The 22,399-nt window shown below is 63.0% G+C and overlaps 1 protein-coding gene across 2 annotated transcripts in view; it reads left to right on the forward strand.

The window, feature by feature from the left end:
- The window catches only part of NACC2 (NACC family member 2), a 68,854-nt gene extending 46,501 nt beyond the window's left edge, over positions 1 to 22,353 (forward strand). For both annotated transcript variants that reach the window (XM_059410336.1, XM_059410337.1), the window contains exons 3-6: positions 14,239 to 14,403; positions 16,179 to 16,284; positions 16,652 to 16,749; positions 18,043 to 22,353. In XM_059410336.1, coding sequence (XP_059266319.1) covers positions 14,239 to 14,403; positions 16,179 to 16,284; positions 16,652 to 16,749; positions 18,043 to 18,548 — 875 coding nt within the window. In that variant the 3' untranslated portion in view covers positions 18,549 to 22,353. The remainder of the gene's footprint in view (positions 1 to 14,238; positions 14,404 to 16,178; positions 16,285 to 16,651; positions 16,750 to 18,042) is intronic.
- Positions 22,354 to 22,399: the final 46 nt, after the last annotated feature.

Here is a 22,399-nt window from a genome sequence, read left to right on the forward strand (position 1 = left end):
TCAGAGACAAAGGCCCTGAGCCAGGCACTTCCACTGGGCCCCGCTCGCTCCCAGGAGGGGATCCCTGGGGGCCGCTGTCCGAGGTGTGCAGCGGCCCCACCCGGCCTTGCTTCTGGTCCCTCGGGGGCCTGGCCAGCTCCCCTGCGGTCTGCCTGTGTGCCCGACACTGGACTCGGGATGGGGTCCTAGCTTGTGGCACACCCACATCCGTTCCGGTTCTGCCGCCCGGAGCAGAAGCTGCAGGGGACCCCTGGGACTCCGGAAGGACAGAGTGTGTGCGGTGTCCTGGACCAGGCCCTGCTCAGCGCCATCCGTGAGGCTGTCCATCCCTGCGCCCCGGCCCTGCCTGTGGGGCTACGCCCACCTGTAGCCCCGCTTCCGGTTTGGGGGTCTTGCAAAGAAGGGGAAGGCAAGGTTTGTTCTGCGAATCCCAACCCCACGCTGCTCTCCCTGCCTCCCGGCCTGGGTCACGGCGTCCACACTGCTGGAGCTCAGTCCCAAGGCTGGGAGGGCCCGGGGAGGAGTGGGGCTTCTTGTCGCTGCTCTGGAGAGGGTGGGGGTTTCCAGGTGGGGTGGGGGTTCCCGGGTGGGGTGGGGGTTCCCTCCCTGTGAAGGCAGTGCTCCAGCCCGGCAGGGGAGGTGCCAGCCCTGAGGGCAGGGGGCTCGGCTGTGCACTCCAGCTGCAGTCTGGGGCTCGTCCCTGAGAGCCTCTGGCGGTGGCCTCCCTGGTTCCCCGGTCCTCAGCATCTCCTGTCTCGGGGACAGGACAGAGCCCATCATATTTCATGTGTAACCCTCCAGCCCGAGGACCCCGGGGTTTCCTCCTCTGTTCCCGGGGCCTCATTCTACCTCCATGCAGTGGGTGTGAAAGGCACCTGTCCGTGTCTCGGCTGTGGCGGCAGAGCGTGGTCACTGCCCGCCCCGGCAGCCTCCCAGCGGCTCTCTGTCCGTCTGGACATGCCGGCCTGTTCTAGAATGTCAGGGGAAGCCTCATGCACTAGGCGCTCCCGCTTCTGTCTGGGCAGAGTGTGTGCGGGGCTCGTCTGTGCTGTGAGGGTCAGTCCCTCGGTTCCCTCCCCCGTCTGGTGCTCAGTCAGCTGTACGCATACCCAGGCCGGCTGTGAGGGTCATGGGTCTGGTGACTGGGAGCAGTCGGGTCCCGCGGTCACCGTGGCACAGGATACGGACCTGGGCTTTGACCACCTGGGGCTGTAGCTCCTTCCCCGCGGCCCAGGGTCCCACAGTCCGTCTTTTATCCGAGGCCCTCACGCCCATGGGGTCGGACTTTCCATGGAGCTGCTTCAAGTCTGCCCTCGTGGCCCTGTTCCCGTTATCCTGCTGCCGACACCTCCTCGCACCTGGGTGTGGTTTACGATTTTATTCATTATTTGAGAGAGAGCGAGCAGGTGCATGAGAGGAGGCGGAGCCCACCACGGGGCTCGATCCCACCACCCTGAGATCATGACCTGAGCCGAAATCATAACTCAGACGCTCAAGCTCCCCCGCGGACCCCCGGCGCCCCTCTGCCAGCGCCTTTCGGGTCGCATGTTTCCTTCTTGGCTCCACTGTTGACGCGCCCTGTGCCTTGGACGCCTCCCCTCGGCCGGTCCGCTTCCTCCGCGACGCCGCCCCTCCTGTCGCCGCGCGTTCCCGTCCCCTCTGGCCTGGCCTGCCATCCAGCCGTGTGCTCCCCGTGCAGCCGCGTGTTCCCCGTGCTCCCACACAGCGGCCTTCCCCTGTGCCGCTCTGCCCGCCGGAGACAGCCGACTCTCTGGGTTCGGGTTCTAGTCCGTTTTAAAATCTAAGTTCGGGGCCGCCTGGGTGGCTCAGCCTTGAGGGAAGCCTCCGACTCTGGATCTCAGGGCCGGGAGTGCGCGCCCCGCGCTGGGCTGCAGCTGCGTCTGGACGTGGCTTAGAAACGGACCGCGGGTAACAGGTAATGATCGGTGAGGAGCCCACATCCATCCTGCCGCTCAGTTCTCCCGTCTCACCGCCGTGGGTGGTCTTGTCATGGCCTCTGCATGCCAGAGACCCTCCCCACGCCACCCTCGTCAGGTCCCCGGGGACCCCGGCTCCCCCAGCTCTTGCCCCCCTGCTCTGCGTTCTCCTGGGGATGGCCCGGGGGGGCCGGACCACGTGGGTGTCCCATGCGCCGTGTGAATGCACGGCCACAGCGGTCGGGCTGCTCCTTCACCGGTCATGGGGTGTTTCCGTGGCTTCTAGTCCCCAGTAGTGAGAGCGCGGCCGTGTGCGTGCTCGTGCTCCCACGCGGGCATGTGCTGGAGGCTCCCGTCCCGCGGCCTGGGCCCCCGCGGTAAGGCGGCGGTCGCGTGGCAGGCGTGCGTCTGACTGGGGGACGCTGCCCTCTCGTGGGACGCGGTGCTGTGGGTCACTCTGCGGCCAGACGGGCCGCGTGCGCGCGGACGCTGGGCTTGCCGTGTTTTAAAGCTGCGGCTGCCGGGCCGCGGTGGTGTCCCTGCTGTCTGATGTCGGCTTCCTCCTACGTGTCCGCCGTGCCCTGACCCTCGGCCCTTCTTCCGGCTTGTTTGGCTCCCCGGGCCCCGGCGGCAGTTGTGCGTTCCTCACGGATTCGGGGGAAGCCTCTGCTGGGTGCGTGAGTCACGGACATTTTCTCCTGGACTCGTGTTTGTTCGTCCCCTTGGCACAGTCTCTGCTGAAACACATTCTCAGGGCGCCCAGAGGCTCCGTCGCTGAAGCGTCTGCCTTCGGCTCAGGTCACGATCCCGGGGTCCTGGGATTGAGACCCACATCGGGCTCCCTGCCCAGCGGGAAGCCTCCTTCTCCCTCTGCTCCCCCGGCTTGTGCTCCCTCTTTCTCACTGTGTCTCTCAAATCTACAAAATCTTAAGAAAACACAAAACAGACAATTTTTAATGTCGATGAAATCAAGCCATTAATTACAGTTGACCCTGGACAGTCGGCTTTGAACTGCTGGGACCCCCCCTCCCACGCGTGCGGACGATCTGCGGCCGCCGCTGTGCGTATGTTCTCGTCCCCGCGGCCTTCCTCGGCGGCACTTCCTGTCCTCCGGCTGACGTCCCGGGAAGAGCGTGTCACGCGGGGAGTCACGTTCGCTCCCAGACCGTGCGCTGTCGTCAGGCTGGTGGTCAGCGGCGGCTGCTACATTGTGGGGGGGCAGGTCAGAGTCACACACGGGTTTTCCACGGCCCGGGGGCCTCTCGCCGTCACCCTGTTCAGGCGTCGGCTGTGCCCGCGTCGTCTTCAAGTCGCTACTCACAAGAGTGCGAAGATTCTCCCCTCCGTTTCCTTCTACACGTTCTGCGGCTTTGGGTTTTACGTTCCGTCCGTGGGTCGTTCTGGGTTAATTTTTGCAGAATATGTGAGGTTCTGTTTTCTCTTGCGTGTGATGTCCAGTTTCTTTTCAAAGATATTTACAATACGAGAAAAAGCCCGGGGCACCTGGGGGCCTCCGTTGGTGAAACCTCTGTCTTTGGCTCAAGTCATGATCCCGGAGTCCTGGGCTCGGCGGGGAGCCTGCTTCCCTCTACGTGCCCCTCCCCCGCTCGCGCTCAGGCTCTCTCTCTAATAATCTTTTTAAAAACAGGAGAAGACCCGGTTGGTATTTATTTTGTGTGGACGCAAGTTTCCGTCTGGTGCCGTTTTTCCTTCCGCTTGAAGGATTTCCCGTGACGTTTCTCACGGCGCTGACACCGGACCAGCAGTGAGTTCCAGAAACTCACGGGTCGGTCTGAGAGGCGCCTCCGTCAGTCGGCCTCGCTGGCGTGGGACGTGCGGGGGCGCCCCTGCCCCGGGCGCGGGTCTGTGCTGGCGTCCCCAGCTCGCACTCGTGCGTGGTGGACACCGGCCTCCTGCTTTCCTCCTGGGAAACCGCAGGAAGTCGCTGTGTCTCCGCGGGCACCATCTTCGTGGCAGCTCCGTTTCGCTCCCGGTTCGGCTGCCCACGGTTCCCCTCCTTGGGCTCCACCCGGCGGCATCGCGGTCGGGTTCCGTCGCCGGACGAAAGCCTCCACCCCTCGCGCTGTCCTGTGTCATTTCTTCACTGGTTTTTCTCTTCTTTGGGGCCACCTTTCCGGGTTGGTCCCGTGTCTGCTCATTGTCGGTGGATCCGGGACTTGGCGCATGTTGCCGTGTGAGGCACCCGTGGCTCATGGTTCCAGGCCTCTGGCAGTGGCACCGAGCAGGACTCAGTAGCGGCGTGTGTGGTGGCCGCGGGCGTGGTGGCCTGTGCCGGGACCGTCCCCTCTCATGGGGGGAGCTGCCTGTCCTCGCTCTGCCTGTCCCAGGTCCGTCGCGGAGACGTCCCTGCCCGGCCTCCGCCTTCTGCTCGGACACGAGAGGTTTATCCCCTTTTCCTTATGATCATTTGGTTTTTGTGTTTTGTCTAAAGAAAGACCTTTTTTCTCCACGTCAAGATATTGTGACGTTCCTCTGTGCTCCAAAAAAAAAAAAAAAAAAAAACCCAAAATTTTAAGATTTGAAAAAATTTTAAATGCGCAGAAACGTCCCGATACGTGCCGTCTGCTCGGACGCGCTCACGGGCCAGAAGGTGCCGGGTTCGCTCTGCCGCCCCTTCGTCTGCACCCGGAGAGGCTGTGGGGTCTCTGACCCCCTGAGAGCACGTTGCCAGAGTCAGCCCCTCTGCCCCCCGGGCTAGCACTTGTGACAAGCTAGGACAATGTCCCCGGAAGCACACACTCCCATCAGCGGTGGAGCAGGGCCCCTCTGAGCCGCGGTCCCCTCTGCCCCCCGCAGCCAGAGGTTCTTGGACCCCGGCTTGGGTCAGGAGCACGCTGCGTGTTTGTGGCCATTTTCCGCCTTCCCCTTAGTCTGGGACGGTTTCTCGCCCCTTGTCCCTCAGGACACTGGCCTCTCTCTAGCGCGGCTGAGCTGCTGTGCAGAGCCCCTGTTTGGGTTTGGCAGGTCTTGGTCGTGACTGGGCTCAGGTTGTGCGTGTCGGTGGAGCTCCGTGGCAGCTATGTGGGTCCCTCCCGGTGTGGCCTTCAGGAGGCACCCGATGGCGTGTGCTCCTCAGTGGTGACGGATGACCCCTGCCAGGAAAGGTGACCCCTGCCAGCGAAGCCGGGCTCTTCCCTTTGCAAGAGAAGACCGTCACCTGTTCCCTGCCACGCAGGTTCAGCGCATGCCGAGATTCCTGCCGTGGTCTGGCTCCTCAGCCCGGGGTTGGCTTGCCGACGGTCCCCGCCACGGACGACGTCCCCGCGTCCCCCACGCGTTCCTGCACTGGCACTTACTGCTAGCGTAGAGGGTGTTTACAGCACTTTTCACCCCATCTCGTTCCGAATGTTCCAGAATCGACTCGCCTTTCAGGGGGGCGGGGCACGTGCCGCCGTCCGGCCATCCGAGCTGGGATTCCTGGATTCAAAGCCACGCGGTCAGGCCTCTGGCCGGTGTCTTCAAATCCGGTTCAGTCCCGGGGTCATCCTGGCCTCCCCTTGCGCCGGTTCTCCTCCTAACAGAGGGGATTCGAATGCAGGAAAGGCTTTAGTGTCTGGCACGTCTGGGATTGCAGTTTTAATGGGCTGCGACGGGGCCCAGCGCTGACCCTTACCCCACTGGACTCCCCAGCGGGTCAGCCACAGGTCCGCGGAGGACCACCTCCTCCCACGGTGTCGCTCTGTGAGCCCGCCTGGGCCATGCCCTCCCCTGCCCCCACACATCCCCCTGCGCGTCCCCCTGTCCCTGGTTCTCTTCCTTACGGTGACCGGGCCTGCCTCCTCTCTGTGTTCTCAGACACACGCCTTCTAGAATCGCGTTGTCAGATGCCGCGCAGCCTGTCTGCTGGGGCTCGGCCGGGGTTAGCCGTCGCCTCCGGCCAGGCCCAGGGCGCACCCAGGTCCCTGCGGTGCTCGCTGTTCCTCTCCACCCCGGGCTTTTCTCGGGACTGTGGTGGTGGTCTCTGCCCGCCCGTTGTCAGATTGATTCCTAGAAACTCATTTTTTGTTTGAATCTACCTGGTATTTAAGTCTCTTCTGTCTTGTCATCGGTTGTTGCGAGGGTCCCAGGAACACACGGGGTTTATTACTTAAGAAAAAAGTCTGGCCTGAGCTCACTTACGTATTCTGATCGCTTGCCTGCGGATCCTTCCGGACTGTGTGTGTGCGCAGCCCCGGCGTCCGCCGCCCCGGGGCTCAGCTGCTGCTCCTCACCATGCGGCTTCCTCTCTGCCCGGCTCGACTGGCCGGGGCTTCTGGCTCAGCCGCGGCCTCTCCAAACGCGGGAGCAGCCTGCCGTAGTTCGTCTTTAAGTGGGGTCTTTGCTCCAGGCGCTTGGGGGGTGTGTTGGGAGAGGAAGGACGTTCTTTTCCTAGGTGAAGAGTGTTTTTGTCTGCTTTTTTTGTAAGTGTTAAATTCTAACCAAAACTTTGTCTCTAAATATCCAAACGGTCCTGTGGTTCCCCTCTTCTCCTCGGCTACTTCTCTGAGCGACGGAGGACGGAGCCCTCTTGCATATTCAAACAAGACAGAACCAAAACCTCGTGCTCCTGGAATCCGTTCGGCCTCGTGGCAGTTGAAGCTCCCGATTTGTCTTCCTGATTTCTTTTTTTTTTTTTTCCCATTTCGGGTGACTGCTGCGGGGCATGCGGCGCTGCCCAGGGTCCGACTCCTGGACGGGGCGTCGGGCGGACGGAGAGGGCAAGTGCGGGGCCTGCGTCCGGCAGCTGGTGAATCGGGGCAGGGGGCGCCCGCTCTGGTCGGAGCCCGGCAGGGGCCGCGTCCTGAGTGCAGCCGACACACATGCAGCCCCGACGGCCTCTTTATGTCGGAACTTTGCCGAGCCCTGTCTGGCAGGCTCCTGCCCCGCGTCCTTAACTCTGTTAATTTCTGCCCTTTCTCCTTTTCTTTCTCTCAAAGAAAGATTTTGGGATTTTGTTTCTCTATTTTTCAGCCTTATGTATGTTGTCACTTCAGTTTGCTTCTACTTTCCGGGTTCCGCAGACGTTTAGACGACCAGCTCCTAGGACTCTCCACTGTGTGCACCGAGGGCCGTGTGCTCCCTGGTCTGTGCGGCCACCTTCCGGGTAGTGTGTTTCCCTTGTCGATGGCACAGACTGCGTCCCCCATGTCCCTGAGCTGACCCACGGGGTGGGCGGCCGGGGTGCAGTGCTCGGCTCCCAGACACGTGCCGGGCTTTCCGGTCAGCCTTCGCCCCGGCTAGAGGGTGTTCAGAGCGGCTCTCTGCTCGGGCATCCGTCGGCTGTCCGCCCCTGCACCCCAGCCACACCGCCAGGAGCACGAGGGCGTCGTGCAGCCTGGTAAACTGTCCCGGCCGGGCACGCCGTGCACACTCGGCCGCGGCTGCTGTCCTCTCCCCGTGGAAGTGGCCGTCCTGCCGCTCCCGCGCGTCCTCCGACGGCCGGCTGGGAGGGTCTGTGCGCTCTCCGGCTGGCGCGTGCTGTCGGGGCGGACGCCGCGGGTCCGCTTGTGCTTCCAGCCTTTCTCGTCCTCTCCTTTCCCGGGCTTCGCAGACTTCCAGTTTCAAGTCCTTAGCCCAGTCCGGTTACTTTTCGTGCAATTACTGACCACTTTGGGGCCTCTCTCCCATCTTCCCGCTTCCCGTCTGTGCCCGCTGATGCCCCGTGTTCCTCTGTTTTCCCTCTTTCTAGTCCGTCAGCCTGACTCTGTTTCTTTCCCCTTTTCTTCACTTGTAAGTTCGTGCGCTGCTGTCTCCAGGGTTAGGGTTTCACGTCCATCCCGACGGACGCTTCTCCTTCAGGGACCTGCAAAGCCATCTGACCGGGCTCTGTCTTCGTTCTGGGGACGTTTTCAGGGCCCCCAGCCCTTCTCGGCCGTGTCCCGAGTTGTGCTGACGCTTCCCCGCACAGTGTCCCTGGGCTCTTTCCCTCTCTTCCTCTCCCTCTTCGCTGGGACCTCTCAGCCACGATGGCCTCCCGGGCGCACTGCCCGCGTTCAGTGTCACTTTGGCTCTTGCTTGGGACTCTCCTCCTTCCTTCCCCTTCTCTGCTTCAATCTGGATTGTCTTCCAGGTCGAAGATCTTGTCACCTGCTCTGTTCCGTCTCCAGCACCGATCCCGTGTCCAGGGTCTGCTTCTGGTTTTCCGGTGAAGTTCTCCGTCACGTTCCCACGCTCCCTGCGTGTGTGCCGAGCTCTTGTCCGGGACGGATCCCCAGGGGGTCTGGTCTCACATCTTTTTGTAAATTGGGGTTTTATTCCTCATTTTCCCGTGTTCCTGGTAATTTCTTACTGAATGCCGGACCGTGTGTGAGAACGTCCAGGAGCCCCCACCGGGGCTGCTCCAGAGAGGGTCTGCTGGATCCTCCGGGTCTCGGCTGGAGCTGGCAGGATGCCCGGCGCCGTGACCAGTCCTGGGTCTTGGCTAAAGGCCTACGGTCCCCAGAGCACTTCCTCCTGGCAGGCCCCAAGATCTGATGTCTGTTTATCTTGTATGTGGACACCACGTTCTTGACTTAACTTTTTCTTAGTGTCTTGGTGGTCATTTTTCTGAATCTGGCCTCCACATATGCTGCTTTGTGGTGGAAGGAAATTGAAGGAAAGCCAGGAGGTCCCCCGGGCGGGGGCACCTTGAGTCTGCACGCTCCAGGCCCTGCACCCCTGCTGCCCGGCCCCATGGCCGCTGACCACTCAGCTCAGGGGGCCTGGCCCTGAAAGTTAAGCAACTTTTATGCAGCTTCTGGAGTTGATCATGTTGGGGGGACACTCCATGGCCAGGCAGGCATCTCTGGGGAACCTTACAAGTCAAACACATTTATTTATTTATTTGACAGAGATCACAAGTAGGCAGAGAGGCAGGCAGAGAGAGAGGAGGAAACAGGCTCCCCACTGAGCAGAGAGCCCGATGCGGGGCTCGATCCCAGGACCCTGAGATCATGACCTGAGCTGAAGGCAGAGGCTTTAACCCACTGAGCCACCCAGGCACACCTAAGCACATTTATTTTGGGGGCACCTGGGGGGCTCCGCCGTTAAGCATCTGCCTTCGGCTCAGGTCATGACCCTGGGGTCCGTGGAAGCCTGCTTCTCCCTCCCTCTTCCCCTGCTCGTGTTCCCTCTCTTGCTGTCTCTCTATGTCAAATAAATAAAAGTCTTTTTAAAACATCAAATCAAATAAACACATATATTTTGGCATAGCGAATATATGTCCGTCATCGTGAACAGAGACCACACCGGGGAAGGCCATGCTCCCAGCCTACCCTCTGCCTCCCGCTGTCTCCCAGAGGCCTGCGTCTCGTCGCTGTACAGAGTGTGCACATGCACTTTACCTAAACACATTCCTCGGGCACAGAGCCCTGCTGGGTTTTCACGGTGACCACTGTCGCCTGGTGTCCCAGGCCGTGACCTGTCTGGTCGTGTGCAGGGGACGGGGGATGGAGAGGCGGCTTGCATCTCGAGGCTGGCGCTGGACGAGCCCTGGGAGCAGACAGAGGGGGGCGGACAGGAAGAGTTTGGTCAGATGGGCAGTGACACAGGCCCCCTGGCTTTGCTGGGACTCCATTCGGGGGCTTCATGGGGTCCCCCAGGGCCAGACCCAGGTGCTGGACACAAGACTAGCAGAGCTTGTGGAGTCTGGGCTCAGGCAGTGGCTGCGGCAGGTTTGAGTTGGACGGGAAGATGCCCAGAGGACATTTTGGGTGTTCGAGCTGGAACCAGAGGGGTGGAGGCTGCGGCGGGAGGACATGGCTCGGGGCTGCACCCGGTGCTGTCCAGGCGGAGCCGTCTCAGGGCTGCATCCTCCCCTGTGGCTGTCTGTGTCCTCCCGAGCACGGGGACCCAGAGGCCTGCCGCGTCCCTCTCTGTCTGTGCTCCCGTGGGCCCTGGGCAGCGGCGTCTGCATACACGGCGTCCCCACTCCCGGCCTCACCTCTGTGCTCACTTGTGTTTATTTCTTCTGGGCCTTCCCAGCCAGACTGATTTGTGCCCAGCGTGTCGTGTTTGCTGGTTCTGAGATGCCCGTGTCCTTGCCCTTGAGCATCCACAAGATGGGGTGGTCTTGCCATCGGTGGAGGACATGGCTTCTCCCCGCGGAGCAGCTCCGTCTGTGATGACCCCCGGCCCCCCAGGCCCAGGTGCACCTTGGGGAACTGCTGCCAGCCCTGTTTCCGGGGTGCTGATGTGGTCGTGTCCTGGGGCGCTGCTGCCGGTCTCAGTGTGCCCCTTTCAGAGCTGTGGGTCTGGTTGGTGCGGAGCAGGGACAGGGCGGGCAGGCACGGGGCGTGTGGCGCGTGTTCACTGTGCAGAGCAGCTCCGTCGGCCTCCACGTGGCTGTTGTCGGTCCCCCGGCCCCGCGCTGTCCCCTGTAGTCACTGGCCCGTTCTCTCTCTCCAGAGTCCTGCATTTGGGACCCTGTCCCACACACCAGGTGTGTGACCGTGGGAGACTGGCCCCTTCCGTCCCACTGGCGAGTTTGAGGCTCCCCTGCGCAGTACCATGGTCTTCCCGACGTGTGGCGGTGACCCGCTATGTGAGCACTCGGCCATGTACGCCTGCCGCCGCGGGGCCCGGGCTGTCTCCAGCCTGGTGCGCTGGTGAGCGGAGCGGGGTGAGGCCCCTTACTGGGGGTCTGTGCGGACTGTCTCCACGTCTCGTTTCTCCCGGGGTTCGTGAGCTGCGCTGCTCCGTACACGTGAAGTGGGGTCTCTCTGTGTGGTTTATGTGCCGCTTTCCAGCGGCTGAAGACGTGGAGCATCTTTTCATGTGCTAATTGGCCATCTGGACCATCTCTGGCTGAGTGTCGGTTCAGATCTTTTGCCCATTTTAAAAAACAAACCATCCGTCTTCTTGCTGTTGAGTTTTGAGAGTTTGCACTGGATTTTCGGGGCAAGCCCTGGGTCGCGTGTGGTCTGCGGACTGCTCCTTCTGGCCTGGGGGGCGGGCTTGTCTGTACCTCCTTCCCACATGGGAGGTTTTCGTCCTCATCTGGTCGGTTTTAACCCATCGATTGTTTTGTGGGTTGTGTCTGAGCTTTTAGCTGAACCCAAGATCACAGAGATTTTCTTCCAAAACGTTTACGCTTTTGTGTCGTACATTAGGTCCATGACCCGTTTTTACTCTTTTTCAGGTAAGGTTGTGAGGTTTAGATCGAGGGTAGTTTTGTGGTTTCCTTTTGCAATTTGCCCACATACCACCCGTTCCAGGGCACCCCGTCTCGGAGCGGCTGTCCCTTCCCCTGCCGTGGTGAGTGACCCTTAGTCACAAGTGAGCTGAGTGTGTTTGTGCGGGTCTGACTCGGGCCTGTGGACGGGGGTCCCTCGGGGTCCCTCGCTTGCTCTCATGACCCTCGCAGGCTTGGTCACAGTCACTGCAGTCGGGAGAGCTGGACAGTGTGATTTAGCGTTTTTCTTTCCATTTGGTTGTAATTTTATTTTCCCATATAATCACAGACCAGGGGTCCCTTTTTAACAAACGGCCTATGCTCTCATAGGGTGGCAGTCCCCTTCTCTGTCCCCCCACCTGCCTGCCCAGCCTCAGTGGCACTCCATTCTCTGCAGGCGGCCACTGGCCCTGGTGGGGGGTCCCCGTGCCATCCTGAGGTGCACCTGGGGACAGGAGCAGAGTCGGCCCCTGGGGCCCCGTGGCGCGTCGGCGTCCCGCAGGCTGTGGGATCCGTGTGCTTTGCTTGGGGAGAGGACCCAGCACATTTTCTAGATTCCCAGTGAGGGAGCCACGGGAGGGGGAGGAAGTGCCGGAGAGGAAGCTGGGGAGCCTGCCGGGGTCCCTCCAGGCCCGCCTCGCCCCCTCTGCCCTCGGTTGGTCCCCCTGCCGCCCCTGTTGTACTGAGGTTGAGCTGACGGATGTCACCGTGTGCCCTGCAGGGTGAGGGCCCACGTCCCCACAGTCACTGTTCGTCTCTCAAGAGAGTGGCTCTGTTGCAACAGGACCTACAAACTGGGGTTTCCCATCCCGCTGGTATCCGGTGCGCCGTCCAGGGCCCGCGGGCACACTTGCACTGCTCTGCTGTCATCCCCTCGTCGGTCTCCAGGACTCTCCATCTTCCTGACCCGAACTCTGCCCCGTTACACACAGATCTCCCCTCCTGCGGTCCGTCCCCGTGGGTCTGAGCACTCTTGGGCCCACACAGCGGCAAAGTCTGGCGGGATCTGTCCTCTGCTGGACTCCTCTTTTTCAGTGCAATGTCCTCAAGGCCCCGTCCTTCCTCGGCTGAACTCTGCAGTGTCCCTGATTCTCGGAGCACTTGGGGCCCTTCTCGGTGCCCAGAGTTCCCCGCAGGGTCCATCCTTGCGTCTGGTCACAGCTCTCTCTGTCCAGCGGTCTGAGGGGCACTGTTTGCCTGTCCTTGGTCGCTGTCCCCTTTGGTCCGGCAGCTGCTGCTCCAGGTCCTTCCGTGCAGACCCTGTCGACAGTGACTCACGGTTCCCGCACTGAGCGATTACTCCCTCTTGGTACAAACAGCGAATTGCTCTTTCATGTGCCTCTCCACATTCCACGGGGCCAAAATATTTGGAGCTCTCAGTCCTGAAGCTGGTTAAAAACGGGGCCATTGTGTCCCTGCCCACAGCCCACCGAGGGGGCCTCCCAGCTCGCCTGCCGGAATGCCCACCTGAAGGCCACAGGGATGCCCTAGGGGCCCCCCACTCCCCTGTGTCCCTTGTGCCCCCGCCTCCATGCCCCCGTGCCCCCTGCACCCCCCTGTGTCCCCTGTGCCCCTCCCCCCACACGATCCCCCAGGTCCGCCAGAACCCGGTCGCACGCTGCCCCCTCCGCTCCACTCAGCTGTGGGCTGCTGCGGCGGGAGAGCTGGGCCCGGGGAAGGGGCGGGGAAGGACTCCAGAGCACCTCTCCAGATGAGCCACCGCTCGGGTTCGGTATTTTTAGCCGGCGCGGTATCCGGCGCTCGGCAGAGCAGAAATAGAAGAGGCTCTTTTGGATGTTCTGGATACGCCGCTCTCTGCTCTCAGGAGCCGGGCTGGGGGCTGGGGGGCTGGGGGGCTGGGGGGCTGGGGGGCAAGCGTGCCGGGTGCAGACAACTTCTGCTGTTCAGAGAGACACGGCAGGACGCGCGGTGGATGGCGGGGTTTCTGCCGGTGAGCGCTCTACATGTAAACGCCACGGGCCGGTGGCGCTGCGCCTGCGTGTGTAGTCACAGCAGGCCGTGGGGGGACGGGGGCGGGTAATTATGTTTTAAAATATCCGGGTTGTTTTCCCTGTGCTCCCTGAGCCCCCGGGCGTCCGGGTTGGGAAGAGTCTCTGGTGCTCTGGGCAGCTCCGGCCCGCCCGGTGCCCCGCACACACCTGCAGGAAGGTACGCCCAGCCCCCAGAGCGGCCCAGCACCCACTGACCCGTGTCCTGGTCCGGGCTGGATGGGCTGGAGCTGCAGGCCTCCCTCAGCTCTGGTCTCAGCCGCCTGCCCTCTCCGCAGAGGCCCACCTGTGTCCAGCGTGCCAGCCCCCCACGGTTGAGTGGTCCTCACCGCCCCCCTCTGGGAGCTTGAGGCTGCACCAGGGTCTGGAGGCCTGGGGCTGCAGAGGGTCTGCCCAGGACCCTTCCTTGCCATCCTCCCTCCCCAAACCCCTTCGTGGCAGCCCCCATACAGCTTCCCCAGGTACTTGGCCCAGCCTGGCCCCTCCCGCCCTCAGTGCCCACAGGTGCTGATTCTTCCTATAACCCCTAAGGGGGAGTGGGTCACAGTGCAGAGGGGACAGCTGAGGGGACAGGGTGGCCCAGCCTCAGTGGTGGCTGGGGGCACCTGCCCTGGGCCTGCCTGGTGGAGAGCAGGTTCCCACAGCCAGACCAGGCCTGGCGGTGGGGGCGGGCGGCGGCCACCTCCATGGCCACAGCCCGCTGCCCTCGCGCTTCCCTGTCCCCCGCCCCATTGGGGCTGCGCACGGGGCCGCTGCTGCTCCCGGCCCGCACTTTGTCCTGCAGAGGGGCCGCTCTCCCTGGTCAGACCATGGGTCTGGCTCCCTTGCACCGGCCACTCATGCCTGCCTCGTCTGCAGGCCTCTGCTGGGGGGACACCTCGCGGGCGCCTCCTAGGCCCTCCCAGCTCGTGTCCAGGTCTGGGGGGGCGAGCCCAGCCCTCCCCTGCCTTCCTCCGTCCGCTCACTCCCTCTTGTCCTGGCCGCCGGGGTCAGGACCAGGTGGGCAGGGAGAGAGAATGGAGGGCGGGCACGGAGTGCGTCTGACCCGGGCCTGGGCGGGAGGGAAGGGCGTTCTCCGGCTCCGTCCCTGTCCTGGCGCAGCCTGGGAGCGCCCCTAACCCGATCGGGTCTGTGTCCACAGTGCAAGAGAAACCGGAGCCCGTGCCCCTGGAGAGCCGCTCCTGCGTCCTCATCCGCCGTGACCTCGTGGCCCTGCCCGCCAGCCTCATCAGCCAGATTGGGTACCGCTGCCACCCCAAGCTGTACTCGGAAGGGGACCCCGGCGAGAAGCTGGAGCTGGTGGCAGGTGAAGGTCCCTCCCCGCCCTGTCTGTTGTATGCAAATGCCCTCTTCTCCTTTCTCCTCAGAGCTGCGAACAATGTACTCATCACCAATCAGTCAAAAAAAAGAAGATAGAACATCTTAAATTTCCTCTAATTTCCTTTTAGAAGAATGTGTCATTAAGAGGAGTTATTCAATTGAATTAATTTAGCATTTTAATTGAATCCCCTGGGCCGGCCGCACGTCTGATTGGCAGGGACTGCAATCACGATTGTGTTTTAATTTAGGTGGCAGATAAAACCAAATCGAGTTCGCGTGCTGGTCCCCTCCCCCAGCCCCCAGAGTGTCCCCACCGGATGCAGCTCAGAGTTGGAAACGGAGTTTGATGAACACAGACGGCACCCGTTGGGGCCCGGTGCCTTTGTCAGCAAGAGCCCTCCCCCCTGGCGTGGGGCCGCGTGGGGCCGCATGGGGCCTCGCCGCTCCTGGCAGATCTCAGGCTGTTCGTGGGGAACTGTCACCCGTGCCGGGGAAGGTGGAGCCATTCTCTGGGAGTGTCCTCCCATGGTCACCGGGGGAGCCCCAGACGGGCCAGCCAGGACCCACGGGCACCATCGCTCCTCCCCGGTGCTGTTGTGCACCCGCTGGGATCCTCTGGGTTCCCCAGTCTTTTTCGCTCCTCCCGACCGCCATACCCGGGGCAGCACTGTGGGGCTCTGACTGTCCCCTCAGCTGGGAGCCGCGGTCCCAGGGGGCAGCAGTAGAGCAGGGCAGAGACGGGTGGGGCACACCTGTCTGTCAGGGTTTGGGGTTGGGACGGGCGAGGGCCGGCCCCCTTCCCTGGCCCGACCCACAGCTAGACATCGGGGGCGGGCCCCCTGGTACTCTAGCCCATTACAGAGTCCCTTCAACAAGGATGTCCCCAGCCCGTGTGGCCCGGGTGACCTGCTCTGCTGTCGGCCTTGAGCCTCTGCAGACGGGAGACGGCCTGACAGGAGCCTTCACAGACACTGGGTCAGACTGCACAGACCCAGCGCCCCGATGGTGGTCTCCATCCAGGGTCCCCCGCGGCTAGAGCACCTCCACGTGCCTTCCTTCCGCCCTGCCCCGCGCACTTCCCTCCCAGGGTTCAGAGCGGGATCTGTGATGTCGGGTCCTCGAAGACGGCCTGACGGGGATGGGGGGCGTCCTGAGGACCCCACGCACGTGCCCTTTGGTGTCTTCTTCTCCAGAGTCCGGGACACGGAGCGCACGTTTGTCCGTTCCTTTCCCCGCAAGCAGAGTCTGGGCCGACAGAGGCCACTCCACGCTCTCGGCGGGCTCTGGCCTCGCCGTTGCCGGGCCCTGCTGGGCGCTCGGGGCTTGCCAGGCTCCTTCGGATGAACAGCGCTGTGTGAGCTCGCTGACTGCACCCCTGCCCGTGGCGGGCTGCACCATCCCCCGACATGTGCTGGGCCAGCTGACCTCCCTGATCCCACCTCCCCCCACTGCCTGAGGGGCTTTGGTTTTGGGAAGGGACAGAGAGGCAGAGCGGGGAATGCTCTCAAGGCCCGAAGGGCGACCTGGGGACAGCGCTTGGGCATGTGACCGAGGGCACCTCTTGCAGGTGACAGGGCCTCGGCACAGTGAGGGACCCCTAGAGCGATGTCCCCAGCCTGTGGGGTCCCAGGCCCCAGGGGGAGCACTGCTGCTGAAGTCTGGGTGGCCTGCCGCTGTCCCCTGCTTCCCAGAAGCCCCGCGGCCCCGGGAAGCTTGTGGCCCTGGGTCGTGGGTCACAGCCTCTCTGTCTGGCGGTCACAGGCTCCGGGGTCTACATCACGCGCGGTCAGCTCATGAACTGCCACCTGTGCGCGGGCGTGAAGCACAAGGTCCTGCTGCGGCGGCTGCTGGCCACCTTCTTCGACAGGTGGGTCCCTGGACCGGTGCGGAGGCTGTGTGAGCCTCTTGGCAAAGTGCTTGCTCGCTGCGGCCTCGGGTCCACGGCCCCCCACCGTGCTGATGTCCCACTGTGGGTCGGGGACGTGCGAGGGGACACGCCCATTGGAGGGGGCCTGGCTGCCCCGGACACCCCGTCCCCATAAAATAAGAAGCACACGTGCTTTGTGAGTGGGTCAGAGGGACCCATCCCCGAGAGGCTTTGCTTCCCTTTCATCTCTCGGAGAGTGGTGGGGTTAGGGTCACCCCGAGCCCCAGCAGTCAGTAGCAGTGCAGGGGGGAGGCCGGGAGAGCAGGCCCCCCGGCCGGCGGCCTCACTTCCCTCCCTGCCCCACCAGGAACACCCTGGCCAACAGCTGTGGCACAGGCATCCGTTCCTCCACGAGCGACCCCAGCCGCAAGCCTCTGGACAGCCGGGTTCTGAACGCTGTGAAACGTGAGTGCCCCGGGGCGCCCTGAGGGGCTGGGGGGGGGCTGCCGGTCCCCTGGGCTGGGGACCGAGGCTGCGGGAGGTGGCTTCTTCTGGGCAGTGCGCCGGCCCTGCTGGGCTTGGGGGCGGAGTGGGGAGAGAAAAGAGCAGCTCGCGGGAGCCAGGTCTCGAGGTGTTAACGTTCTTGGTGGGTTTCCAAGCGTGATGGATTCAGCTGCGTGCGGAACTATTTTAATATGTGAAATAGATCTAATTTTCCTTTTTGAACAAAACCCCTTATTTACATTTCGAGGTTATTTTGAGCCTTTGCCATCTGCTCGCCGGCTTCTGCCTCCCGCTCCTGGGCGCGGGGGTGGGGTGTCGTGGAGCCCGGTCCGTCTCCGCGGCTGACTGCTGCCCCCCGGCCCGGCTCCGCCCCGGCCTGCTCGGGCCACCCTGGCCAGCCGCGGGCCCTCCCGCGGCGGTCAGCACGCGAAACGCTGTCTCACTTCCTTGCTTGGAACACGTCTCGTGAGACCGATTTTGTTCTAGAGCAGAGAGGGCCCTTTGTGATAGGTCGTGACAGTCCCAAAGCTGGCGGCCGGCTGGGCTCCGGGAACGGGGGGGTGTGCGGGGATGCTGGCATGAGGGGTTCGCCCCAGGGACCTGTTTCCCGCCCCCAGGCTGCTTGCAGAGCTGGGTCCTGGGGTCCCGGGGCAGGGGACTCTCAGTAACATTGGAGTGCGGATATGGCCCTGGCCGCCGCTTCCTGCTGGTGGGGGCTGGGTGCGGGACAGGTGTGGACCGGCTCCCCCACACGCTCCTCGTCCAGCCTGTGAGGAAGAGCCTCTGTGAGGGCCCGAGAAGCCTGAGCCTCACAGTGGGTAAGTGCAACGGCCACCTGACTCGGGCCCCTGCCCGAGTTGCCCTTCTGGCCAGAGCAAGGTCACTGAGCGGGCTTGTCTCAGCAGGCCCTGGGACCCAGGGGGGGTGGGACAGAGCAGGAATGTAAGGCCCAGAGATGCCAGGGACCTGCCCAAGGCCACACAGCCAACCTGTGCTCAGGGAGGGCCCACGGTCTCATACTCTGACACCGACTGTCCCTCTTCCCCTGGACATTCTGGCCTGAGGGAACAGGGCAGGGCCTCCAGGGTCGAGTGGTGAGAAGGGTAACCACTGTCTGCCAGCTGAGACCAGGATGGACCCCGGGGGCAGCAGCCAGCAGGGTGGAGGCCCCCTCCCCTGCTGGCCCAGGAGGACAGCTGCAGCACGCGAGCGCCCGGGCCCCGGGTCGCTGACAACGCCCCCCCGTGTTTGCAGTGTACTGTCAGAACTTCGCCCCCAGCTTCAAGGAGAGCGAGATGAACGTCATCGCCGCGGACATGTGCACCAACGCCCGCCGCGTCCGGAAGCGCTGGCTGCCCAAGATCAAGTCCATGCTGCCCGAGGGCGTGGAGATGTACCGCACGGTCATGGGCTCCTCGGCAGCCGGCGTGCCCCTCGACCCCGACTTCCCGCCCGCCGCAGCGCAGGTGTTCGAGCAGCGCATCTACGCAGAGCGGCGGGGGGACGCGGCCACCATCGTGGCTCTGAGGACTGACGCCGTGAACGTCGACCTGAGCGCCACCGCCAACCCCGGCTTCGACGCAGCCGAGGAGGCGGATGGCGCTGGCTCGGTCATCCAGGAGGTGGCCGCGCCCGAGCCGCCCCCCGCTGCGGCCCCGAGCCCCCCGCAGCCCTTCGAGCAGGCGGGCGCGAGCTCCAGCCGGCCGCAGACGCCCGCGGCACCCCGGAGACCGGAGGCGTCCTACGCAGGGACCTTGTAGAGGGGCCGCCGGGAGGCTCGCGGCCGGTACTAAAGCTGCTTGCATGCGTTACTAATACAAACAGATGTGATCAAGCCACTTACTACGGAACTGCTACTGTTGCCTGAAAAAAATGTGATTTTTATCCTGCTTGTATTTAAAGTTTATGAAGGAAACAAATGCATTCGTTATACTGTAAAGGGTTAGTCCGCTGGTGACCTAGTTGCGAGGAAGGTCCCAGGGCTCCTTGGATACCTGCGAGGTTCGTCTCCAGGCCGTGGGCCTCTGACCCCGCTCCGGGAGGGACGAGAGCCTGTGGTCCCCGGTGCCTGGGAGCCGGATCGGGCGGCCAGCGGCCTGGGGCCCGTCTCCCGACCCTCGCTGCTGACTCGGGGGACCCCACCCACCCTTTGGGGCCGGGGCCAGGGCTGGGCCCACAGGGGCCAAACTCCTTTTCCCTTATTCCTAAGACTCGGGGGTCAGGCCTGCCGGGCCGGCTGCGTGCGTGGAGTGCCCGCGAGCGCGTGTGTGAGTGCGCGTGTGTTTGAGCGTGTGTGGGGGCAGCGGTGTGAGCACAGCAGGGGGAGGGAGAGCTCCGTGCACCTCCAGCCTCCTGCCCTGCGCCCGGGGGCCCTCCCGGCCCCCTCAGCTCCACAGCCAGGGCAGCCCCGCCGCCCTCGACCATGTTGGGATTACATTTGTTTGTTTGTTTGTTTTTGTCTTAATTCAGATCTAGTTCATGTATGGTTTGAAAACTTTCAGACCCAAAAGAGCAAAAAATTAGGGAGGACTTGGTGTCCCTGCCTGGGTCTGGGTTACCTGTGGACCGCGCTTCGCCCTGCCCGGGCCCAGGTCCCAGGGAGATGCCGCCGGGGTGTGTGACGGAGGAGGGTGTGGAGGCCCCTCGTGGCCGGGCTGGGCCTGAGCGGGTCCCGAATCGTGCTGCAGACCCTGGGCCCGGACGGCGGGCGGTGGGCGGCGGGCGGTGGGCGGGAGGAGCCGGGCAGCAGCAGAGCTGAGGATCCAGAGTGTGGGGGTGGCGGAGCGCAGTGAGGAGGGGCCGGAGACAGACGTGGTGGGTGAGGCTGGAAGGCTCACTTCCATGTTAGGTGGCCGGTCTTTGGTGAGCGAGGGCGCAGGCTGTGCGCTCGTGGTCAGCGGTCGGGAAGCTTCCTCCTGAGTCCCACGCGCCTCCCCCCGGCCGGCCGCCCGCGAGACCAGATGCCCTTCTGTTCCCAGATGAAGGGGTCTGTTGCCCCCCGCTGCCGGCACGCTGCCTCCCCTGACCAGGTGCAGAGCAAGCTGGCAGCCCCTGGGCTCAGCCTTCCTGTGACCCACAAACCTGAACCTCCCCCAGCCATGGGCCTGCCCTGCGGGGCTGCGGCACCCGTGTGCTCAGGTGCCCTCTGACCACGGCCCTGTATGGAGAGGCTTTGGGGAGACCCAGGCTGGGTGTGGAGCCTCCACGCCTCCTCTAGCCAGGCCACACATGGGCCTGCCCTCCAGAAAGATCTGAGGGCTCCTAGGAGGGAGTGGGGGCACCTCGGGCAGGCCCGTGGGAGCTTGTCTCAGCCCCTGTGCCCGAGAGCAGCGGTTGGGGGGGGGGTGTCTGGGCCCGAAGGGGCTGCACTCCTGCTGGGGATCCGAGCCAGCCTTCTGGCCCAGAGGTGAGCCACACTGTCTCCACCTCTTTCTCCCCTGACCTGGGCCCACCTGGGGTTGGAGCTGCATGGGCCTGGGGCCCCAAGGCCACTCAGGACCTAGCCCTCCTGGAACCGAGAGGCGGCCATCCTCAGGCAGCCACTGGGGGTGTGGAGAGGGGGATGGGGAGGCTTGGCCCCCATCCCCCTCCGTAGCTTCCCTTCCCGACCCTGATGTGCACTTTAATTTGACCATCCCTGAGGACCCTGGGGAGACAGGCGGCTGGCCTGTCCTGGCCGTCAGCAGAAGGGCTCGCGCGCTCGCTCTCCCTGTTCCCCTGCCCCCCCCCCACTCCAGAGTGAGAGCGGCCCCCGACCTGAGGCCGGGACACGAAGGGGTGCCCGTGGCCCGGTGACGGCAGCAGCGCCCGCACAGAGAAGGCCTGACCGCCGTTCAGGCCAGCACAATGTCCCGCGACCTCGGTCCCTTAATCGTGTGTAACCGCCGTCCGTTTTGTTGTTCCCGGTAGGGAAGGCAGGAGTGATGTGTGAACCTTCAGTTCTTCAATGTGAATGGGTCCTGAGCTCCCCCTGAGCCCCGGGCGGGCCAGGCCGAGCGTTTTGCACTAATGTGTCCCGCGGCGGACGTGGGTCCGGAGCGTTTGCGGACGGGCATGGCTGATGATTGTATCTGCCGGGGCGCTCCCTCCGCGTCCAGAATGTTCCGCGGGGCGGGCGGCAGCGGGCCTGGGCTGGGAGGGGCCGACCAGAGTGCCTTAGCATCTTCTGATCATTTTTCCCAAGGAAAACCCGTTAAAACCGGACCCTCCCCCTCCTCTGTTTACAAGACGACTAATGCCTGTCCTGTGAGCGCGACCCCGACTCACCCCGACCCCGTAGAGCGAGAGACAAGCCACTCAGTATTTATGACGCGCCTGCACCTGACCCCGCAGCTTGACTATTAGCAATACACATACACTACGTAGACTAACACAGAGCTGAGTTAGACCCGCGCCTTTCTGAGGAGGAGAGAAGGGACTGGACCCCGTCGGGGCGGACGTGGCGGGCGGCCGGCTGGGCCGCCACCCTCGCCCACCCTCCCCGGCGGACGGGCTGTGCCCAGGAGATAGCGGGGATGGGGAGAGGGACGGGGTACCGTGAGCTGGCGGGGCCGCCCCGCCGGCGCGCCTCGGTGCTTGAATTCTGTCTTGTGTTCTGTGCCGTGTCTGCTGTCACCCAGAGTTCTCTGTGGTCACTTAATTTCGCGTTGGATTCATGCGTCTTGCCTTGCCCCCGACTGTGGCCGTGGCTGTGGGTGCGAGGCCATGGGGAGAGACGGTCCTGGGAGCCCCCCGGCTGCAGTCTGGTTCTGGGGCGGTTGTGTTTGGAGCTGGGAGGGGGGCTGGGGGAGGACGGGGACTCTGGGGTGCCCAGCCCTGGCGTCCCCTTGAAGGGCAGAAGGTTCTAGTACCAGCCCTGTGCCACCCCAGGCCACTTACTGCTTAGCTCCCCCTCTCGGGTTATTTTTATGGAAGTGTCTTGATGCCAGTGGAAGGCTGATGGCCCATTAACCACCTGAAAACTGTGAGAAAACCTCTGTTTGCCTTTGCCAGCAGTAAATCCTACACACAGAGCTGGGAGTCTGGAGCTGCTGTTCCAGAATGTTGCTGGTGCGTAAGTTTGTCCTTTTGTCAGCGAGGCTGCTCGGAGCGCGTCACCCGCCGCCGGCCGGAGAGCGTTAGGGCTTTGGTACAAGACGTTTCTAACGCGCCAAAAGGTTTTGGGTTTTGTTTGTTTGTTTGTTTTGTTTCTTTGGAAAAAAAAATGCAAAGGAAAATAACGCAGAATCTAAAGCATTCGGATTGGACAACCTGCTTGAATTCCAATCAACTCCTTCGTTGTTAGCGTTTTGCACATGATTGTAATTTTTATGTCAAAAGAAGCCAAAACTTGCAATACTATTTTTAGCAGACAAAAAAAAAAAAAAAAAAAGAACTAAGTATAAAATGTATAAATATTTTGGACTTGAACATTGGATGGCACTGGGTGCAAACAGACCGTTCATCCTCTGGACGGAGCGTTTGGGAAAAAGAGCCTTTTTACAAAGACATGGTTCCTGTCCAGTCTGGGAGGGGTTAAGTCCTGCTGTAACTCACGACTGTTAAACAATAAATAAATGAAATCACTGTTCCTTGTGCCGTGGAGCAGGTTTGTTTTCCTAGAACCACCCCC

The sequence above is a fragment of the Mustela nigripes genome, chromosome 9, assembly GCF_022355385.1.
Source record: "Mustela nigripes isolate SB6536 chromosome 9, MUSNIG.SB6536, whole genome shotgun sequence".
Taxonomy (NCBI): domain Eukaryota; kingdom Metazoa; phylum Chordata; class Mammalia; order Carnivora; family Mustelidae; genus Mustela; species Mustela nigripes.